The sequence below is a fragment of the Protobothrops mucrosquamatus genome, unplaced genomic scaffold (assembly GCF_001527695.2).
Source record: "Protobothrops mucrosquamatus isolate PMUCROS unplaced genomic scaffold, P.Mucros_1.0 scaffold608, whole genome shotgun sequence".
NCBI classification, from domain to species: domain Eukaryota; kingdom Metazoa; phylum Chordata; class Lepidosauria; order Squamata; family Viperidae; genus Protobothrops; species Protobothrops mucrosquamatus.
The window spans coordinates 1-22,953 of NW_015386906.1; the positions used below are offsets into that span (position 1 = coordinate 1).

At 38.3% G+C, this 22,953-nt stretch overlaps 2 protein-coding genes across 2 annotated transcripts in view; one reads left to right on the plus strand and one right to left on the minus strand.

The window, feature by feature from the left end:
• The first annotated feature begins 1,057 nt into the window (after positions 1-1,057).
• Positions 1,058-1,639, plus strand: CRH (corticotropin releasing hormone). Its single transcript, XM_015817628.1, has one exon. It carries the CDS (start codon positions 1,058-1,060, stop codon positions 1,637-1,639), a length of 582 nt encoding a protein of 193 aa, XP_015673114.1.
• Positions 1,640-7,356: 5,717 nt separating this feature from the next.
• The window catches only part of TRIM55 (tripartite motif containing 55), a 36,696-nt gene continuing 21,099 nt past the window's right edge, over positions 7,357-22,953 (minus strand). The window contains exon 10 of the mRNA XM_015817616.2: positions 7,357-8,075. Within this exon, the coding sequence (XP_015673102.1) occupies positions 7,956-8,075 (120 nt within the window). The 3' untranslated portion in view covers positions 7,357-7,955. The remainder of the gene's footprint in view (positions 8,076-22,953) is intronic.

The window sequence follows — 22,953 nt, forward strand, 5'->3', positions numbered from 1 at the left end:
CCCCCCCCCTCCAGTTTGGGAACTCTTCATTCAAGAGTTTTTGTCAATGGGAAAGAGTGTCCTGCTGATATTCCCCACCACAGGCTTTGCTGACGTCACTAACGAAGCAATAAATATCTCTTGTTATAATTGGATGTGAGACTTGGGGTTGTGATTGCAGGACGTTGCCCACCGCTGCTATGGAGCGGCCCCCATGATTGATTCAGCAGTGGATCGGGGCACGCAAGCGAGCTGTCAAGGAAGCGTCAGCTTATTAGGCGAGGGCTGCGTGATTCCAGAACAGGGTCTAACCTATAAAAATCACACAGCCAGACTCTGATTAGGACACCAGCGGATCACCAGGACAGGCAGGAGACGTTAGGTACACATCCCAAGAAGGAAAGAGAGAAAAAGTGGGCACCGACCACTGACTGACTCTACTTCTCCCAGACTACTCCACCGATACCTCTTAAGGTAGGGAGGAAACAGATATAAGCACAGGTTGCAAACTTTTCTCAGGAAGTGTGCGTATGTGTGTGCATGTTTGTGGATTGTGGTGGAAGTATGTACTATGATCTAAGAAACATAAGTCATCCTGAGATCGTGTCATAATTGTGATGATAAAGGAGGAGGGGGAGGAGGGGGGGGAGAAAACATCGTTTGGTACGGTAAGGCTCATTGTTGTAAAAGGTTAAATGTGCTGATTTATAGGAAGCCCCCAATGTAGCGATTTTAGCTGTATTAAATCAAGTGCTACTCCGTTTATTCTGACCTTTAATAAGGAAGAGTAGATAGGTTTCAGGCAGCTCTTTCGCCCAGAGAAAGAATGCAAGTCCTTCTCACGCTTAAGTTCGAGGAAAAAAAAAATATGATTCGAGTTGGGTTGATCGTTCCGGGGAAAAAAGTCCGATTGTGTTCTCGGTTCCTTAAGAGTCTTCGCGAGGGTTGCTCGAAAGATTTCAGCACCTCGGACAGTAAATTGCCCGGACAGCAAAACTCCCCAGTTCTTTGATAGAGACAGTTGTGCCTTTTCCCACCATCCCTCCTGTTACATTTTCAGATCTGGCCGTCCTGAATCATGAAGATCCAGCTGCTTGTCTCTACCGGGATCTTATTGGTTGCTCTCCAGCCCTGCCATGAGTGCAGAACCCTCAGCAAGAGTGGCCCGGCCGCTCCCGCCGCCAGTAGCGCTCTGCACCAGCTAGATTTCCAAGAACAGCCCCAATCGCTTCCCATATTGCTCCGCATGGGAGAAGAATATTTCCTGCGCTTGGGCAGCCTTCGCAAGAACCCCGCCGCCGCCGCCGCTGCCTCCGGCGGATCTTTCTCCTCCACTACCAGCACGAGCACCAGCAGCAGCAGCAGCCACCTAGCCACGTCCGCGTCCGCGGGCAACTTTTTCCGAGCCGTTGTCCAACAGCTGCAGCAGCTGCAGCACTTCCAGGAACGCTCGTTAGAAGGCGCCACCGACTCCTGGGACGGCGAAGACGACGGCGCCCACCTAGAGGCCCCGGAGAAGGAGAAACGATCCGAGGAGCCGCCGATCTCCTTGGACCTGACTTTCCACCTCCTCCGAGAAGTCTTGGAGATGGCCCGAGCGGAGCAGTTGGCGCAGCAGGCTCACAGCAACAGGAAACTGATGGAAATCATCGGGAAGTGAAGCGCTCTCCTCTGCCTGGCCCCCGACCAAAGAGCTCCTCCAGTTAGCACACCCCGTAGACCCCTAGATCTACTTACGCCGCTCCCTCGCGCCGTCCCCCTTCCCTCCTCGGTCTTTTCATTCGACAGCTTTCTCGAAGTAGCCTTGCATAGCATGTCCGGCGTCTTACCCCAAGTGTCGTCGTTTGTAACTTCTTTTTTTCTTTTCTCACCCGCCCTGTCCCAGGCAAGGTTCAGGCTAGGCCTTTTCAGGGCGGGGTCCGTTGGTCTGGCCATCGGAAGCAGGCGAAGGGCGAGGAGCGTCTTCTGGGGTCGGTGGGGGGGGGGAAAGGGGGCCGGAGCCTCTCTGTACTCCGCTATTTCGATTTCACTCTTCTTTGTCTTTTCTTTGTAAACATTTCTTTCCACAAATAAAACATATTTTCAGCGCTCGGTCAACTTGGTCGTGTAAGAGAACGTTTAATACCTATCTATATCTATATAATATCTCTCTATATTTTTAATAAAAGCTGCAAAGGAACGTTGGCTTGCATACACTTCCTTGGCTGCGTCACATTTCAGAAAAAAGGGAGGGTTGGAGACCTTTGATGGTGATGAAGAGTTGAAGGAAAAGTCTTCATCAATGGGGTGGGGTGGGGCTATTAAATGGATTAACGGTGGAATATGGGGTAGAAAAACACATCGACATGCACAGAATCCCAATGTGGGCAAAATGGTTGCACACCTATATTGCCAAGGGTTCAATTTGCCTGTAGGGAAGAAATGATGTTGAAAAGGGGAAGGGCATGAGGAGGGGAGATATAACTCTCCAAACTGGTGCCCAACAGGGAACAAAAGACTACAAGTCCCATTGACCAAAGGTAGCTGAGGACAATGGGAGATATGAACCAGCCCATCTGATTAGAGCAGGGGTTCCCAACCAGGGGTGCTCGCACCCTTCTGAGGGTGCGAGACGATATTCCAGGGGGTGCAAAAACTTGGGTTTTCAAAATTACTGTATAGTGTATATGCATAATCCATTGCCATTATTTCCAACTTTTGTAAGGGGTGTGAGAATATATCAGAAGCGTTTTAGGGGTGCGGTGTATAGTAAAGGTTGGGAGCCACTGGATTAGAGGATGATCTCAATTTTTAAACTGCTTGACATCTGTTAGGATATCAAGTCCAGCTTAGCTCAGATACAAGCAATTAAAAACGGGGAGCTGCATTGGACAGGTGCAATGAGCTCCATAGATTTTGGATAAAAGGATAAAGGTTCCAGGTTTAACAAAATGATTCCCAAGCAAAAGCTCTCACTTTTGCCTTGCCTGTCCTTAACTCCGGGTTCTAAGCTTCTCTGCATAAAGGTAAGTAACCTGCTAGCCTCTGAGTCTTTGGAAAGTCAGCAGGTCCAAACTGTGACAACGGGCTGTGCTAATTGGAATCGATAGGACAGAAATGGGTGAGGTTGTTCATCCTGCTTTATGTTTCAAGGAATTCTTTGCAGCTTATACTACTCCAGAGTAAGCATGTGCAAAATTGCCATTTGGTGTATTCATCTGTCTATTCTTTCCCCAGGCAGTTCCCCAGGTGCCCTGTCCCAGTTCACTCAAATAATTCACCACAAATCCAACCAAAAGGTGGATTTCCAGGTGAAATATACTGTATTATTCAAGCTGCAGTGTTTTTCCCCTTCCTTTCAGTATATTTTGGCATTACAGGAATACAAGCAGTGTTTGCTGTCACCTCAGATAATTAAAGAAAGATACCGTATATTCTTAGATCTACCTTTGAAACCATGTAAAAAACAAGCAAAACTCCATTCTTGTTAATAACATGACAAATATCCTCCAAACCTTTTCCATCTTTCTTCATCAGAGTTTTGCTTACAGGTTTTTGAGGACAGAGTGAGCAGAAACTATGAAAGAAAAGTGACATATTTTTTGGTCTTGAGTAGGATGAGAGTAGGCTTTTTATTTTAGAAATCCTCCCCAAAGAGACTGATGGCTAGAATATACAGATGTTTGAGTGAACTACTGGGTATTTCTCACATCAACAACTTCGCAAAGTATCTTATTTAGTGTCAATATTTAGACAAGGGGACAGACCTCTTAAGAATATTTAGAAGAGAAAACCAAGATAATGGATCTGAACTCCTTCCACAATTCCCAGACATTTTTGAAAGCGAAATAATTCTTTGGAAACCATAGGATGGTGGCTAAATCAAAATCAGCCCAAATGAATGACTGTCAACTTTCAAAGACATCCATTACAGAGAATGTTTTTTTACACCCCAACATTTAAGCCAGTGAGATATAGTTAGGAGAAGGTGGATATCAACCAGTCACTGTTTATCAGCTTAATTTACATCACCAATTTGTGATGAAGATTAAACGGTGGTGGTCGTGAAGATGGGGTACAAAACTGTGAGTTTTGGAAGAAATTGTCAGTGATAAAAAAGCTAAGCAGATGATTCTGGATGTCTGCATGTGCTCTTGTTGAATAATAAGCTTCTTGGTGTGCCTTACATGTGTTTTCAATAGAAGATCTAGCCAATATATATAGCAACCCAAGCAACTCTGAAAGGGATAGAGAACTCTTCCAGCCTGGTAACATCCAAGCACTGTCTGGATCAATGATATTAGTCTCAAAGATCTTATTACCCTCTTCTGAATCAGCAAGAGGTTTTCATTCCCAGGCACTGGCCATCTCCCTCTGACATTGTGTCTCTTCTACAGTAATCTTCCCCAGATTGTGCTCCCTTGAAAGACTGGAACTGCAACTCTCAGAATTTTGTCTTGAATTTCTATGAGTTATAATTTCTGGGGATCAGCAGACCAAGAAAAATCTAAAATAAAACATCTGTCAGCTTAATTTATTCAGTTATTTTTTCCCCCACCTGATTCCAAATATTTCTGGGCAGCTCACCAAAGGAATAAAATGTATTGTAATCCAAAAACAAATTACCAGAAAATAAAGAAGAAAGCAGGTAAAAAAACAAGATGGTGAACTGACCAAAAACAAAACTCACAAGGGGTTCCAATTATCCTAACTCAAGTACTGGGGAATAGCTGGGACTTCAAAGGTTTTGTGTTTGTTATTATATTGTTTTGACATTGTCTGTTATATTGTGAGCCACCCAAAGTTGTTTTGAAACTAATCAATTAAAATAAAAAAGTAAAAATAAACTGTCAACCTGGTGTCCTTCCATAGGGATATTTCCAACCAGCAGTGCCTTTGGAATGGCAGTCAACACTCAGTGGTGCAAATTTAATGAAAATACAGGACGCATGTTCCTTGGTGTCTGCAGGCACAGGAGATCTACTGAGGTTCAGGTTGTCCCTTGGATATGGAAGCATACTTTATGCAATTAATAACCACCATATGTGGGCTACAAAAATCTGGATAATCACTAGATAGCAGCAATGTTAGTTTTCTGATTCGTTTTTCTGACATATTTTATAGCCTAGAAACAGCAGCTCATCCTCATGAGCCCAACAAAAGCACATAATAATCTTTCAGATTTTTGTAGACATTGTCTGCTTGACAGAATATATTTCTGATGGCTTAGTATGTCCATGGGGGGACTTGTTGTGAGAGGGGCATGATTGCAGAAGGTCAAGTAGGAATGAGGAAGAACATTTGGGTGGCTGAGGGGAGGAGAGATCATTTTAAGCCTGAAGTCTACTGTAGCAGAGTTTAATGGTATGTGGAACGATCTTGGGAAACAAGAGGAAGAGATGCAGCATCGACAACTCTCTGATGAACAAAATCTGAATCCAAAGGATGAATGGGGTGGTGGTGAAGAAAGAGTCTGCAAATGGATCCTTCCTAGTTTTGAAGAGTATATGTTCAGACTTAGATTCCTTTTATCATTCTGTTGACTAGACCAGAGGTCCTCAACCTTTTGGGCACCAGGGACCGGTTCCATGGAGAAAGGTTTTTCCACGGACCAGAGAGTGCATGGTTTTGTGCGCTGCCTGCATCCCATGGATCGGGCTTTGCTTGTTTGTGCAGACTGGTTGCTGGCATGCCGCAGCCTGCTATCGGTCCACAAACCGGGGGTTGGGGACCCCTGGACTAGACTGTGGGTCTCCTATCGCCTAAAGTCATTCCCACATACCATTACATAGTGGCAATGAAAAAGCAGATATGTGACCTTCCTCTTCTCTATCTCCAGTCCATTCCAAATGGCTGCAATAGGGATGGGGCATGCCTTGCCTGATAGCGGGGGCCTTTAACAAGTTTGCCTTGGTGTCCTGAAAGATGTACTTATTACCAACCTATATTATGTGACAGTGATTGTCCAAAGTTTCAATGGGAATTTGCACCAATTCTATATAACGAGGCTATGAGTTGAACCTGAGAACCTTTGTAGGCATAGCATATATTTTTCACCAAGTAAAGTTCTACCTGATACCAGCACCTGCTTCTGTGTTTCTTCTCAATACATCTAACTCTAAGTTAGTCTGAATTAGTTGTAGGCTTAACTCTGTGTCAATGCTGTAAAACAGATAGACTAATATTTGGTAGGAGGCACAGGAAGAACCAATATGTTCTTTTTTTTGTACATCATCGAATTCACCCTCCCCCACATATATTTGGATGTTCTCAAAAAAGAAAGGTGCAGTCCTTTTGATTTTTAGCATTACCATGACTATGTTCAAATGAAATTCAAAATTTAGATTGACAGTTGGCATGAATGAATAAATGTATAAGATCTAGGCAGAATTGTCAGCAGGAAGTCATTATTTTTATTAAAAGGGAAAGAAAAATTCAAATCAAATATTTATTCTTTTTCCTCTAAACCACAACTTCTTGATGGACAAATAGGTTGCACACAGACATGAAAAATATTTGGGCTACTACTCACTAAAGAGGTTCTATAATGTTGCACTAAAAAGTCATGGGAGTTTTGATGAGATAAATTTTTAAAATTTTAACGAATCATTGGTGTGGCATATATACTTGTTGCACTGTAGCTGATTTTAGACACAGTTCACATAATCCATGATCATTGTTTAATCAAGCTAGAGAGGATGGGAGTTGAAGTCCAACATTTAGAGAGCTATAGATCTCAGTGTAGGACATTTTAATTCATTGTTAATGAGAAGATGAGAATTCAACTTAGTTGTAATATAAAGTCTATGAATTAAAAATAACAGAATCCGAGCAATTAGGTCAGAATTTAGAATACTCCATTACACATCATCACTGTCGCAAAGTTTTTGAACATTGATTTGAATTGTTATTCTTTATACTGTATATATGCAAAAATTACTTTGAAAACTCCAAAAATTCAAAACCAGCTTTCTAACAGTGTATACAGCAAATCTGATTTTAAAAAAACCCAACTGGAGTTCAAACATCACCAGGAAAACTAGTGCCTCATTAATTTCTGTGATTTTTCTTATAAATGTCAATTCTCATCAGTCCAGTTATACATCCCACCTTTTTGTGGAATAGGGCTTGTGGTAATATTCTGAGTTTTGAATTCTCTCCTGAAGAACATTATACTAGCTGTGTCTAAGCTCACTTTGAAGTAACAGATAAAAATATTTCTGTTCCATTATGCTTTTCATCAGTTTTAATTATCTTTTTCTGTTATGCTTCCAATATTTGCCTTTTTAGATCCTGCTAAAACTATTGTAAGGTTTAGTAATATTATATATATGCAGTAATATTCTATGAGCTAGACAAGCTATGAATATTTTAATAAATATTTTAATTTCAGGGTTACAGAAGTCAATTACAAAAACAGTCAAGTGAGGAAAAGTCCAAAGTAATGAGAAATTTATTAACAACAATGTCTTTAGTGAAGAAATGATAAAGTACAAACATAAAACTAAGAGTATATCTAAGGCATTTACAAATATGCATAATGAATCTTTACTTTTACTTTAGTTTTTAGTTTACTTGTAAATATATTATTCTTTTTAATTCATTCTTTCCTTCTGATTTTAATTTTATTTGAACCTAAGTAGGGGCACTTGCCACATTCATATAATAATTTGGGCATAACCTAGATCAGCTATTAGAAATACTATAGAGCCTTATGCCCAAATCCCAGTGCCTAGAAGCAAACTGGACAAATAACGTTATCATTGGATATTTGCCATGAGTTCAAAAATGTCTATGCATTTGACATTCAAATGGTTCAATGCAAGGTATTTCTTCCCCACCACCCCACTGCTCGAATTGTACAAAAGTCAGATCCAATGTGACAATTTGCAAAATAAAGTCTTTAAATAAAACCTGCTCCACTATTATTTTCAATGTATTCTTTGTTGTTATTTCCTGCTATTGAGTTCACCAGATGCCATCTGGGCTTGGAGTCATCATTCATTCAATGAGTTCAACCAGGAGAAAGAGAAAACATGACGAGCTGGCTCATCAACTCTTTCATTGCTCCCAGGCCGTCCTTCCATACGTCCTTGTAAGGATGTCTCAGACCCAGTCTGAGGAAAACAAAAATAAACTGAAATCATATTTTATACCTATGTAGTTTGATCATATTAAGTATTTTATGTGTGAGAACATAAAATCTTTAGAAAACAGTAAAAAGTATCTGTGTACAAGACTGCTAAGATGAAGCAGCACATTAGACTACCTGATCGTACGTACTACTTGATTCATTTCAAAAGGGCTTGCACAGAACTGTCCTAAATTATATGTTTTAGGGATAAAATGTATTCATAAATACATTTAAAATGGGATATTGCCAGTTAATTTACACTTTTAAAAACTGTTATAGGTCTTTCTCCCATACTGGATTAAGGTGCTTATTCTCAAGATAGAACACACTATATAAGCATGAAATTCATGTCCCCACTGTTGATTCTAATCCTGCTTCTGTTGCTTCTGTTTCCATCCAGGGCCCATCACCTTACATCTCTCCAAGGTAATGGGTGACAAAAACTCTCATTTTCTTGGAGGGTGTCAAAAAGGTGGAAACTGCTAGGACACAAGTACAGCCCTGGACCCCCTTAAGCTTGTTTGATTCATAGACTATGAATTATAAAAACATGGCTGTAAAATGATGCTAGGTATGTTTATGCTTGTACTTGTGTTTGTGCACCTCAGAAAGCCCATTGGCTACTACTTTTATTGAACAGTCTTGAGTTTTTGGAATTATATCTGAATCCCAGAAAACAAACTTATATTATATATTGCTTCCTCTTATATTATATATTGCTTCCTCTTAAACATATCAAAGAAAATATAATTGATGAGAGCAAGTTTGGTGTAGTGGTTAGGACATCAAGCTAGAAACTAGGAGACTCTGAGTTTTAGTCCCACCTTAGGCACGAAAGCCAGCTAGGTGACTTTTGGCAAGTCATTTTCCCTCAGACCAATTCCTCTAATAAGGTTGTGGTTGAGGGGAAAATAGAAGGAGGAAGAAATATTAAGTATGTTCATCACCTTGAGTAATTTATGAAAATAAGGGCAAGATAAAAATAATAAAATAAAATAATAAAATAAAATAAATGTGACTTTTACTTTGCTGTGGCAGATTGTAATAAAATTACCAACTATGATACAATTTTTTTTCTTAGGCAATATGAAGTCAAAAGAAATATCTCTTTAATTTCCCCATAAATTGAGATTACATGCTAATTTTATGAAGAAATGCATATTTACCAGAAGCATCCATAACCACAAATCATAAAAATATACAGTTATGAACTGTCACAGATGCTTGCAAAGAATTGCTACATGAAATAGAAGATGATCTGGCATATTCCAAGCATCTTTTGTAAATGCATTATGTTAAAATTCAAAGCTGAGTTAGTGAGGAATGATGATATGTTATTAATTAGTTCACATGCTGAATGGACAAAGTCATATTACTGTATGACAAGTCCTGTTGTCTAATGATTGTAAAAAAGTAAATGTCTCTGTCTATTTTTCTATTTGAGTTGCTGCGTTATGCAGCTTTGTTATCTGGGGCTATCCTCTAAAATAGAAATATATTCTAATGTGGATTATTTTTTTGCAGTGATGAAATTATTGGTAATACAAAAAATTGGTGTACAAATTTTGTATACACTTACAGACAAGATTTTTAGAATTATACTCTTATCACTACTGAATCCTATACTTTCTTTTTCAGCACCAAGGCTGAGTCTTGGAATACACATTCACGGGCAAGACAGTTTTAACCATTCAAACTGACCAAGAAATAGGCCATCAGAGATTTATTAAAATAATAACTATGTTCTTAATCTTTGAAATATGCCATTTTTATTGAAGAGGATGAGGCAGAGAAAAAAATTACTGTCCTATTATCAAGGGGTTAAGATTTGGAAATGAAATGTAGCCGAATTTAATGATAATAACAGGTTTCTACCTCCACTAGGCAGTCACCATTGTTTTCTTTAGAAGCATTTAGATAATATCATTTTTTATTCTTCTGATGAAATGTCTTGCAATAGGATGATTGTACAGGTGGAAATTTCAAGTCCTGGGATAAATGTCAGTGAAAACGAACAGCAGTTAAAAAAAAAAGATGAACTGGGAATTTTGAGGGCATCTTTTTATCACCTGACCCATATCCATTAATTTTGAATCTGAAGTTCCTATAACTTTCTATTTGTTTGGGTTTTTTTAACTCAGCCTTAGTATATAACTAACTCAATTTGATAGTGAAAAGGCCAGAACAGAAACCGGCAAAGGTCAAAAGTTATGTGAGTTTCTCTCCTATGTTCTCTTAATAACACGTAGCAAGCATAGGATTCTTACAAAGGGAAGTAATTTTTACATGGAAAAAGTTGGAACTGGAGCATTTAAAATGTTTAGTTCACTTACCCTAAACATTGCATTTCAGTGTCCTGATGTTAATTAATCACTAGCTATAGAATTTGGAACAGGCCTTCTGAACATTATACTCCCCTTTGTGACTTTGTTATTTTATTTATTAATTACAATTATTATTCTACACTCCTCCAGCACTGATTTGAAGCCAAAGTAAAGTACATAAGTTAACAGGCAGTCTCCCATCCAGGCACTGACCCACCCAGATTTATTTATTTATTTTCATTTTTATAAGAATGCTGCAAAGGAGCATCTGCAAGATGGGAAGAGGACAAGAAAAGTCCATAGCCACTATTGTGCAATCAAATCTATCTTTATTTGACAGTCTTCTCTACCCCGCCCCCACCCCTCTGATAAACCCACTGATGCATGATATACTTTCAGACTACCCTTGTACAACAAACTATCTTTGTAAACTCACCATATATATCCTCTTACTTCCATGTCATCCCACTAGAAGATAGAGTGGTAATTTCATTAGATAGCCCAAGAATATGTTGATTCCTACTGGCCAGTTATTAGTTGTAGAGTGTTTATTAACAACAAATCTTTATCCTTCTATTTCTACAAAGTCAAGGTGATTTAAATCATAGAAAAATTAAAGCCATCATAACTCATAACAACATAATACAATACTGAAAAAAATTACAGATGCAACCCAGGTCCATTGTCTACATCAAATGTCTACTGGAACAAAATCATTTTCACTGCTTGGCAACATATGAGGTCAGGTGTCTCTCAGCTCAAGGGGCAGAATATTCCTTAACACGGGGACTGCCAATAGGAAGGTGCAACTCCAGTTTCCATCTCTTTGAGTTCATGTGGGACAGAGTTCTGGAAGACCCCATTTGCAGTGGAATGCACAGGATAGGCAAATTCTAGTTGGGAGAGATGATTCTCCAAGCCACAAAGAGCTTAAAAATCTGAACTATTTCTGGACTGCACAGCAAAACACAGTAAATTTTAGTTTAGTAAATTTTTAGTAAATTTTACTTTTGAATAAGAGTCCCCAACCCCTGGGCTGCGGCCCACTACTGGGCTGAGGCCTATTCAAAATTGGGCCATGTGAGTGGCTGGCCGGTGCAACTTGTGTGAGTGGCAGGTTGGCGGGCAATCACGTCTATGTGTGCATGCTGGCGCCCCACTCATGCAAGTTGAGCTGTGCGTGTGCATGCCAGCCCGCCACTTGGACAAGGAATGTGTGTGTGCATGCGCATGTCAGCCCATCACTCATGCGGCCCAGTTTCCTTCTCTTCCCCCCCTCCCAGCCAGGCTGCCAAGCCACAAAGGTTGGGGACTGCCGCTTTAGAAAACACGTGGTGCCAAGAATGTAAAGCTGAACATCTGTAATATTAGTTTCATACTTAGTTCAGCTCACACTATTACATGCAGTTTAGTTGAGATTCATAATAATCAAGTGACCAAAGTAATATTCTGGGATGATTCATTACATTATTTATTTTTAAGAGTAAAAGCAGAAAGCACTCTGTCCTCAGACAATTATATTGATGTCAAACTAAGTTCAGAGATGAAAAAATAATAAATTTTACTACTTTGATTTGAATTTCATCTATAAAGTATGTGGAGAATGACACAATGGCAAAGAGATCGAAAGAGGATGACTTAATTATAACAAAATAATGCTTATTAGAGCCCTAAAAGGAAATGCCAGGTGTTCAAGCTGGCTTTAGAAAACCCTGAGGAACATGGGACATTACTGCTGATACCCCCTGGATAATTGAGAAAGTCAAAAAATGCCAAAAAGAAGTGACTATGTACTTTATCAACTACTAGAGAAAGGCCTTTGATTATGTCAATCGTGTCAAGGTGTGTTCAGAAAAATGGGAATCCCAGAACATCTCACCATCCTCGTGAGAAACTTATATGCAAGTTAGGAAGGCACAGCATAGACAGAACACGGCAAAACAGACTGGCTCCAAATTGGCACAGTGTGACGTCTATAAACGTATACGCTGAATATAAGTTAAAGACAGCTGGACTGGAAGATGAGTATGGTTTTAAAACTGGAGGAAGAAATCTCAGTAACCTTTGCTATGCTGATGACATACTCTGATAACTGAAAATACAAGAGAGCTACAACATAATAAACATCAAGGAGCAAAGTACAAAACAATTGAGTAAAATTAAATATAAAGAAGATCAAACTAATAAGAACAGATAGAACAGGNAACCACAATTGCAATGAAGATATTGAAGTGGAAGATAGCTTATGCCTTTTAGAATCAACCCTCAACAGTAAAGGAACAAGCAGTCATTAAAATATGCTGCAAGCTAATACTTGGTAGAGCAGCCTTGGAAAAGTCTTGGAAAAAGCTGTGATGTGCCTATACCTACAAAGATCAGCCACACAAATTATAGTATTCTCAGTGACATTATGGAAGCAAAAGTTGGACTTTGAAGAAGCAAGACTCTTCCTGAATATTGATGCCGTTGAACTTTGGTGTTGGAGAAGAATCCTGAAGATACAATGGACTGCCAAAGAAACAAACTAATGTATCATCAAACAAAACAAACCTGAGTTCTTGAACTTAAATTCTTACTTAGGGCTCAAATTAATTTACTTCAGACACATTATGTGAAGACTTAGCTGTGAAATCAAATCTTATCTGTCAAATGTATATCTCAGCATTATATCACAAATTATTTACTAATAATTTATTGTGCATATAACAGCTTATTCTTAATAGCAAAGGACTGCTTTCTGCCTACTGACCATTTGCAGGGAATAGAATGATGTGAAAATCTGAGCTATAGGCAATTCTCACTTCCTGACAATAACTGGGATTGAGAACTAAGTGATGGGGTCATAAGATGCAATGCCACATAACCATGCCAACTTATGAAGCCAGTTTTGGCAGTTACAGTTGCCAGTATTAGGTTGCGATCACATGATTACCATTTGTGACCCCCTGCTATCTTCCCTATTGACTTATCGGAAGCCAGCAGAGAAAGTTGCAAATGAAAGTGGTGGGACTGTGGGCCTCTGCAATTTTATAATTCTGAGCAGGTTGCTGAGCACCTAAACCATGATCACGTGACCATATGGATACTGTGCCAGTCACAACTACAATACAAGGACCTGTTGACAGTATCCTTGTCCAGTGCTATTGTAAGTTCAAATGGTTGCTGTACAAGTGGACTTTTAACAAGGACTGCCTGTACAAGTTATTTTGAAATTTTTATATAGTTTCTGTTTATACTGCATTGTAATATCCTTCCTTCAGCAGAACTTTCTACAGCTCACAACTTTTAGAGAAATAACATAGTTAGAGGCTCAAAAATTTCTTTCCTTATGCCTATTTTTAATTCTCTAGGAGCCAACTGAAATTCTTTTCTTATGAAATAAATTGTTCAACTACATAATTGTAGGCAGGTAAAATATGCACCAGAAAACTCCATCCATCATGAGATTAGCTGTTCAATTCTCAGCGAGGTGGTTGGTCGTGAACTTCTCGCACCCATGGGGACTGACTGTCTCACCAAAATAGATTTTCATTCTATTACAATTAGAGCCATGTGGCAAAAGGATAATGTAATGCTGTTTATTTCACACAACCTTAACAATTCCAAAAATAGTTCAGAGCAAATGAATTCAGTGTTCCTCTTTGTGTGTAGGCTGGGTAAGTTCCCTGAAGGATATAATGTCAGGCATTCTTTAGGAAACTTAAACTAATGGAGAAATCTTTTTCTTTTCTTTTGTTGGAAGAGAATTCTTAAAAAAAGACTGTATAATGGGAAAAATCCCTTAGAGGTCACCTGAAAATGGTGCAATTTATTGCATCCCTAATCTAACTCAATGTACTATACAGTGGTTGAAAATGAAATTTTGAATATTTCTGCTAATAATCATGTATAATAATCATATTATATCCTGTATTATTTCTATACACTGATGCCCCAGAGACATCTTGCCACACAGGGATGACTTCCATTTGGGAAAGGGAGTTTGGGAGGACAGCAAAAACTTGAGTTGTTCCCATGACCATGTTGTAGCTTGCCATTATGCACTGCTTCCTTCCGCTGCCTTCCGCTTCATATACTGTATCCAAGGGAACCAGACAGAAAAAAATCAGTCTCTAGTTGGCCGGTGTGCTCTCCAAGCTATTTCAGATGGAACAAATAAACCCCACAATTGCTAGATAATTATTAAGAATTTCGTTCCCATCCAGAACTGAGTAAAAGACTAAATTGTATGGACAGGGAGTATAATTTTTTTTACTACAGGTAGTCCTTGACTTACAACCATTGCTTTAGTGAACATTTGAAGTTACAATGGTACTGAAAAAGTGACTTATGACTGTTTTTTACACTTACAACCATTATAGCATCCCCAGGGTCACATGATCAAAATTCAGACGCCTGGCAACTGGCATGTATTTATGGCAGTTGCAGTGATCTTCGGACAAGCAAAGTCAATGGGGAAGTCAGATACATTTAACAAAAACAGAGATTCACTTAATAACTGTGGCAGGAAAGGTTGTATAGTGGGGTAAAACTCACTTAACAATTGTCTTGTGTAGCAACAGAAATTTTGAGATTAATTGTGGTTGTAAGACTACCTGTACTTATTCATATTTTAATCCAATAAAATATCTAGAAATAAACTCAACTGAGTATATTTAATTCTACTGATAAATCTACACTGATAGAAGTTAATTCTTGGCCACTGTGATGATTTAAATCCATCAATTAACTACCTCCAGTTATTTTCAAATAGGTCCTTACTGTTGATTTTTGACAAATCAAAACTGAATTATTCCTTCTGTTGTAGACTATGCTCATTAACTATTTTACAGAATATGCCTAGGCACTACTGGCAAATCAATTGCCATAAAAATAACGTGGACTAATTGGTGGATTAACTGGCTGTTTGTGTAATGTACATTAAGAGGGTTTTGTGTTGTATGAAGTAAACTACAAAGAGCTGCAAGAAGAAACTTTCTCTCATTGAAGAAAAGAAGGGCAGATATCCCTGCAGTGACGCAGAACAAAGTCTAAGTCTGCCACTTAGGAAGCAGACAGCACTTTAAAATATAGATTGCTCTCTGAAAGGGCCTGATGAATGAGACCCATTACCATTTCAGATTATGACTCATAGCGGAGTTTGTACCATGGATTCATTGGATCAAATAACAAAGACTGAATAATTTGTTGTGTTTGGATGCAGGGATCATTTGATCATGAATGAATGACTGAGCTGAGATGTTTAAAATATTTTAGGAGGGACACATAACAACTACAGAGATCCTGTATGAGCTGTGGAAATCAGCCCAATTTTGTAAGAGCTCTGTAAATAGAGCATCTTGTTGAGACAATCACATTCTTATTTCTTGAAGTCACATAATAGTTGGAAAGAGTTCACCATATGCTGTACATTGATCTTTCTCTTCTCTAATTTCCAGTTATTTTCAACTTTTGATCTCACTTGCCTGAGATGTGCTTTCTGCCCTCTCTTATTCTGATATGAGTACTGGTAGATGAGAAATGCAAGAATGTATCCTTACTCAGCAGTTATGTTCAGAATGGCTAATAACATAATAAAGATGGTTGATTAAGGCTGCAGTCCTGTGGTCTAAAAGGAACCCTGGGAGATGCTCCATGAGCTTTTTGATATGTCCAAATTCTCCATTAAAGAGTGAGGGGAGAGAAAATAATTCCTATCTTAGAGAAAAACTGCCTTCCAAATGCCTGAAAAGTTTCTTTTGCTCTCTGATGCTACTCACGTTCTTGCCAACAGAGGTAAAGAGAAGTGATTCAAGTTACAGGAGGAGTTAAGAAAGACTTGGATCTACAGCATCTATGAGTTTCTATGACTCTGTCACAAACTCCTGAAATATGCACCACAACCAAGGAGAGACAAACAGTTAAAAGGCAGGCAAAGAAAACTATTCCTTCCCCTGTTCCCATGTTCCATAAAGATAGCAAAGCTTTGGAAAGGGAGTCTTCTCTAACTTTGGACTCTCCCTGCAGGAAACACAATAGCATACAGGTAGTCCTTGACTTACTACCACAGTTGAGTCCAAAATTTCTGTTCCTAAGTGAGACATTTGTTACATGAGTGTTGCCCCACTTTACAACCTTTCTTGCCACAGTTCTTAAGTGAATCACTGCAGTTGTCAAGTTAATAACAAGGTTGTAAAGTGAATCTCGCTTCCCCATTGACTTTGTTTGCAAAAGGTGATGACATGATCCCAGAACACTGCAAGTGCCCTACATATTAGTCAGTTGCCAAGTGTCTGAATTTAGTGACTATGAGGGTGCTATAACGGTGGTAAGTGTGAAAAAGAGTTGTGTCACCTTTTTCAATGCTATTGTAACTTTGAATGGTCACTAAACAAACTGTTGTAAATTGACAATTACTTGTATTTAATAGCTATACTTGGATCATTGTGGATGGCTATATAATAAAGGACTTGGAGAGCATGCTCAAAATGATCCGATTTCCCCTTTTCAGTACCACTGTTGATTGAGGAGCAAAATTAAGCATAACAGATCCCTTCTCATGCTTCCTGTACATTTCCTTCCATTTGCTAAAAGCTTGGGTTTTTTATGATATCTATGTTCAGAGGATTTCAAGTGAGTCTTTCAAATCATTAATGCTTTGCACTGTGATGATGGTTAATACATTTATTTATTTTTGTTATTCTTGATGCTTTAGATTGTTAGCCACCCTGAATCATATGTTGATGTAGGTAGCCATACAAGCAAAATAAACAAATAAATAAGACAAAATGTTTTTTTGTAATCTATTGTGAACAGCAGGAATAAGCAGGATCTTAGAGGTACAGTCATCAATCAGTGTGCAAACAATATGAAATAGTCTAAAAATGACAAAATTTGTCCTGAAGAAAGGAATAGCTTTAATATACAAAAGCTCTTTGTGATCAGAAAAAAAAGATGCCATAAGTCTATTGGAGTGAATATCCAGAGACAACTGACTTGCATTCACAAAAATAGCAAAGTAAAAAAATATGCCAATAGTTTAATTATAAGTACTTATTGTTAATCTTTTCCTAAAAAAGACAAGCTGGTCTAATTGACTTTTGTTTTCCACACCCAAGCTGTATTATATGTATAACCTAGGAAGGGAGGGAGAGAGGGAGGGAGGGATGGAGGGAAGGAAGGAATGTCACAGACAATAGCCAGCAAATGTGGATGAAACTAGAGCAGGAACATTCCCAAAAGAAATGACGAATAAATGAGCCTGGAATACTTGAAAATATAAGGGTACCACAATAAAACAGCTGCCTGAGGGATGACATAAAAAGTGGAGAGTAGGCCAAAGCGGGACAATGTGCATTCCTTGTACCCACATACAACTGATTTTAAGGCAAAAGGCAGAAGTCAACATTTCTGAGGAAAAGATGTGGTATTAAAAAAAGAGACTTGTTATTGTTACATTATATTATTTTTATAAGCAATTTAGGAGATGACAAGCAATTTAATGAAAACCAGAATTCAATATTTTTCAGATTTCAATGAAATAAAATAAAATAAAAAGGCAAGGTCAGCCCGCTGCAATTTCATTGTAGGAGGAAATCCCTCTCTTCCATTATTCTGGGTAAAATTGCTAAAAAAGTTCTAAACTCAGATGCCGGAAGGTATGCTGTGACTCATAGTCTGTAGATGTAACTATTAAATGCTAAAGGAAGGAATCACTGACAAAATTAATTACAACAACACCATTGCCTTGAAATGTTACAAAATACTTTGTCTTTGCAACAGCTTTTCACTGGTGTTATTGAATCATATGAGCAATTTCCAGAAATCAGAAGTGAAGACTAAATTAAAAAAGAAAAACTCAGGAATACACTTCCAGATTTAAAAGGCGTGCTACATTATGTTGAAAAGTATATCTAAAGCACCAACATGTGAGTATTTTTTCAAAAAACGAAATCTGCAGAGGGGCAATTGGATTAGAGAAATAGGAAAAAAAAAAGTTGCTCTCTGTATCTTTCCCCCCATTACTTCCCTTACTATCTATAGCCAGAACAAGCCCAACTTTCAAACTCCATATATAAATGAAAAAAAGCTAGGGTGCAAATAAAGCAAGCAAATGGTAAGCTAACTCTATTCCTTGTCCCTGCTTGTTATGGGGAATAGGCCATAGTTACCTCATGTTGTTCTTTTAAAGATTGAATAAAGATAATTATAATTAAATAGATTATACGTAAAATCTAGTGTGCACCTTAAAGCTTGAAATAAGGGATTTCATTCCATCATGGAATGACTAGCTCTGCCTCTGGATATAAAAAGAAAATTGAAAATGAAAGGGCAGCTCCAGTTTAAAGAGGGAGCCAGATTTTTTATTTAAGTATCTACTGAAGAAGGAACACAATGTTGTTTTAGATTGTTTCTCTGTTAACGATTTAGAGTGTTTTCTTGCATCATCAAAATATTGCTAGGGGAATATAAAGCTTATCATTGTTAGATCAGCACATTGATGGTTCAACGATAGTGAACAGGCTATAAAGTAGGTATACTGCTATACTTAATTGCCACAAAATTTATGGCTTAATTTCAAAACCATGCAGCATGGTATTACTGTGTTCCTTATTTTAAAACAGACTTTCATGAAGTTTTGCTCCTACTGAGACTCTTAAAAGCAACCAGTGTTTTAAAAGGTTCTTTATTTTTTTTTTATATGCAAAAAAGATAAAGCGCTCATAAAACACTTTTGATGGATTAAATCTGGAAAGGTTGAAGTACTAAAAGCTTCTTTTAAAATTGAACCCTAAAATGTTCATTAAAACAGTGAACTTATTTGAGCTGATTTTGGAATTGAGAGCCTGCAATTTAGAACAACTTAAAAAATATAATCACAATTTATCTCTTGAAACTCAAATGTAGCATGGTATTAATTCACTGTCTGATCTTTCAATCCTTTCTTTTAATGATCTTATTAGCCAGCATGCACTTGAAGTACAACTACACGGTTAGCAGTTGTCTGAGATTTAGCATAAAGTTGACTCCTTTGACACTTGGCATGCTCCATCTCTTAGTCGCACATTTTTAAAATGTTAATTCCAAATAAAATATCCATTTTGCAACTGTGGTAAACATCTACTATCCTATATGCCCAAGGGAAGAATGATGATGGGAAGATGGGATTAGAATGGGGAATACTTACAGTAAAATGGAAAACAGCACTAAAAAAGAAATTAGTTTCCTTGTTGGTTGTTAAACTGGTTGTTAAGAAGACACAAGTGATGTGAACCATAAATAGAACCACAGTTCTAATAGAATTAATGTTTCATATTGATTTTTAATGAATTTATAATTTGCTTTATAATTTTAGTAGTTTGGAAATGCTTATATAGAAATATGAACTTTGCAAAAGACATGTTTAAAACCTCTGTAACATAAATTTGATCTTTTCCAATAGTTGACATAATTAAGAGGTTAACAAACATGCAATTCAATGCATGTAATAATGTTACTATGCAGACACTTACAAAAATCTGCATCTATGAGTTATACAACTGGCATTTCCATTGCTCTTAACAAGTCAAACAATCAATTAGGCTTGACTATATCACCATGAGACATGAAATAATAAATTCCTAAACATGTAGCTTTATGAGTATCCATCTATTATGCTTGAAATAAACTCAGAAAAAACATAGTTCCAATAGAAGAGAATATATATATAGCTCAGGGTTGAACTGTGGAGTCATCAGTTACTAAGCTTCATTGATTTTCAAGATATCATAACCACAAAAGTTGTATTTTGGAAGATCTCTTTCTCTCTCTCTCTCTTTCTCTTCCCCCTCCCTCTCTCCCTCCTTCTCCCTCTCCGTCCCTTCTTCCCTCCCTCTATCTTTAGAAAGTCGAAAATTTGCAATGAAGTATTAATGTAAGTTGAACTGAGTCCACAATAGCAATACTATAGCACTATAAAACTTGGAAATGCTATAAACATTTTAAATAATTGTGTTGGTCAACTACATGAAAATCATCTGGTAATAATAAAATAGTATCATTTTTAGGACCAGCTAAAAGACTACCAAACAGTGACAAATATTTAGCAGCTCTGCAAGTTCATTAAGCAAAACTAGCTAATTAAATGGCATGAGGGTTTAAAAAAAAGATGAAGGGCATGGTAGAACCCCCCCCCCCGCCTCCATCTAGACTTCCTAATCTTTTTACAAATGGACCAAGCCACCAAATGTCAGCATCAAAGAGCATCTGAAGGAATTGATTCTGCTCAATTCTTACCATGAAACATAGATTGTTAGTGTCTCCAGAACATGTCCTGGCAGTCAGCAACAGTGTTTCAGCATTGTGTTGCAAGCTCTGTCCCTTTTCTGTGTGTGTTATGATGTTGCACAGATGTCTAGGCTGGTTAATATTTGAATGGGAGACTGTCAGAAAATCCCAGAAAATCTCCAATTTCCAATGGAAAGTCAGTAAAGTATATTGAAAATATGATTTCATGGTTACTATAACAAAAAGCTGATCTATAAAATATGGAGGGAAATCAGGGAATGTGAAATGCATGCAAAGGACAACATGTTTAATACTTCCCCTTGATAGGAAACCTCCTGCTTATAGTAAATGAATGCACTAAGGAGAAGATTAGGTTTAAAATTAGGGAGCAAGGACATGTTGGTTGGGTTCACTTAACATGCTAAGCCATAATGTGGTCAGTGTGATGTGTGAACCCAGTCATAATTTCAATCATGTAGTCCTCTCTGTTTTGAAATAGTTTTTTTTCATGACAAGAGGAAAAATACAGAAGTAGTTGGTTACAAGGGACAAATAATGTTGCTTCTCAGGGCCTCCTGTGCTGAGAATAATCTGCATACATTTGGGACAGGCGGTCATTAAGATGCCTATTTGCTCCTTATTACATCCATCATTTTAAACATCTCCAGAAATGCTGACATATAAGTCCATGGGATTAATATGGGGTCGCCAAGATCTTTTTTTTTTCTTTTACTACAACTACAAGCTCTCATTTTTTAATCATGCGCTGTAACATCCAGGATAACATTTCAGAGAAGGGAAAAATGAGGAGGAAAAGCTTTATAGCATTAATGACATGATAGCATGGTCCTTTTAGATGAAAAATGGGATCTTTGTTTCTTAAACTATCTGCAGGCATTGCTAGAGAAAAGACTGATGCTGTTAGTTGAGATAAAACAAAACAGTTCCTACCCCTTAAAGAAAAAAAATGTACTGAATCTGATTCCAGATATGGTGCAGTAAGATAAGAAAAGCCAATACTGTTATGCAGAATGTCAACCCCTGTGAGGAAATAATAAAACATGATTTCACTAATGTCACCAAAATCATCTGCTCATAACTGTTGAGCCAGGTGAAGAAGACATTCCACTCCCAGTATACATTGTGCCCAGTTTTTAAAATGCCCATATCAAATAGACTTTGTGCCAGATTAGTCCTTGTAAGAAGCATGTACAAACTAAAATGTCAGGCAACAATAAAGACTCTTGATTTAGAATATCTTATTCACTCTTTTCCTGTCCCAATCTGAGCTAAAGAAATTAAAATGCTGGCACAGACCTAGCAGTGATTAGGGTAAACTCTCTGAATAGGAGTGAACTGACTCAGTAGGGGCCATGCCATGGACAGAACCTCAAATTTATTAAAATGACACATATTGTGGCTTGTTTGGCTTTGGTTTATAGTCTGAATCCACTCACCCAAACGGATAAAGTAGGCCTTCTGAGCAGACACACCTAAAAAAGGCTTCCTTCCTCACAAAAATATCCTCCTAGCACTGATACGTTTCAGTTCTGATCTCAGTAGGATCTTGATACAAAGCTTTGCATTGATAGGATCCTAACAAATTTATATGGCAATTTCTTAAGCACCAATAAGAGGCATAATTATACAGTGATACACTACACTACATGGTAAGCTGCCCAGATTCACTTGGATAGGGAGATGGGCAGCATATAAATCAATCAATCAATCAATCAATCAATCAAAAAACAAACAAACAAATGTAAATTAAATAAAAGGGGCTGTACCTGGAAGCAGGCTATTTGGGGCAAAAGCTGTTGTCAGTGCCCCAGATGGCCACCAGCAGCATGGTGGCTAGCCACTTCATCTGCCAAAATGTACTGACACAAGCAGTGATGGCGAACCTTTTAGAGACCGAGTGCCCAAACTGCAACCCAAAAACACTTATGCATCGTCGGGTGCCGGGTGGGCGTGGCCCATTGGGTGGGTGTGCCCACTGGGTGGGCGTGGCTACGGTGGTAACGGCAGACTGGGTGGGACTAAAAAGTTCAATCAATCAATTCCAACTTTGCAAGATTTCCCCCCCCCCCGCGAGAAGTTGAAACTGACTGATTGAACCTTTTTTTTTTTTTTATGCACACGGTGGTGGAGTCCTATAGTGAAAAGGTTTTATAAAACCCAGCTGAAGGCCTAGGACTGGGGCGAAGGCGCGCGTGCCCACAGAGAGGGCTCTGAGTGCCGCCTCTGGCACCCGTGCCATAGGTTCGCCACCACTGTCCTAGGGCCTGGCAA

Bases quoted from the DNA above. Each gene is read 5' to 3' on its own strand.
- CRH (XM_015817628.1), top strand. From the start codon at position 1,058: ATGAAGATCCAGCTGCTTGTCTCTACCGGGATCTTATTGGTTGCTCTC.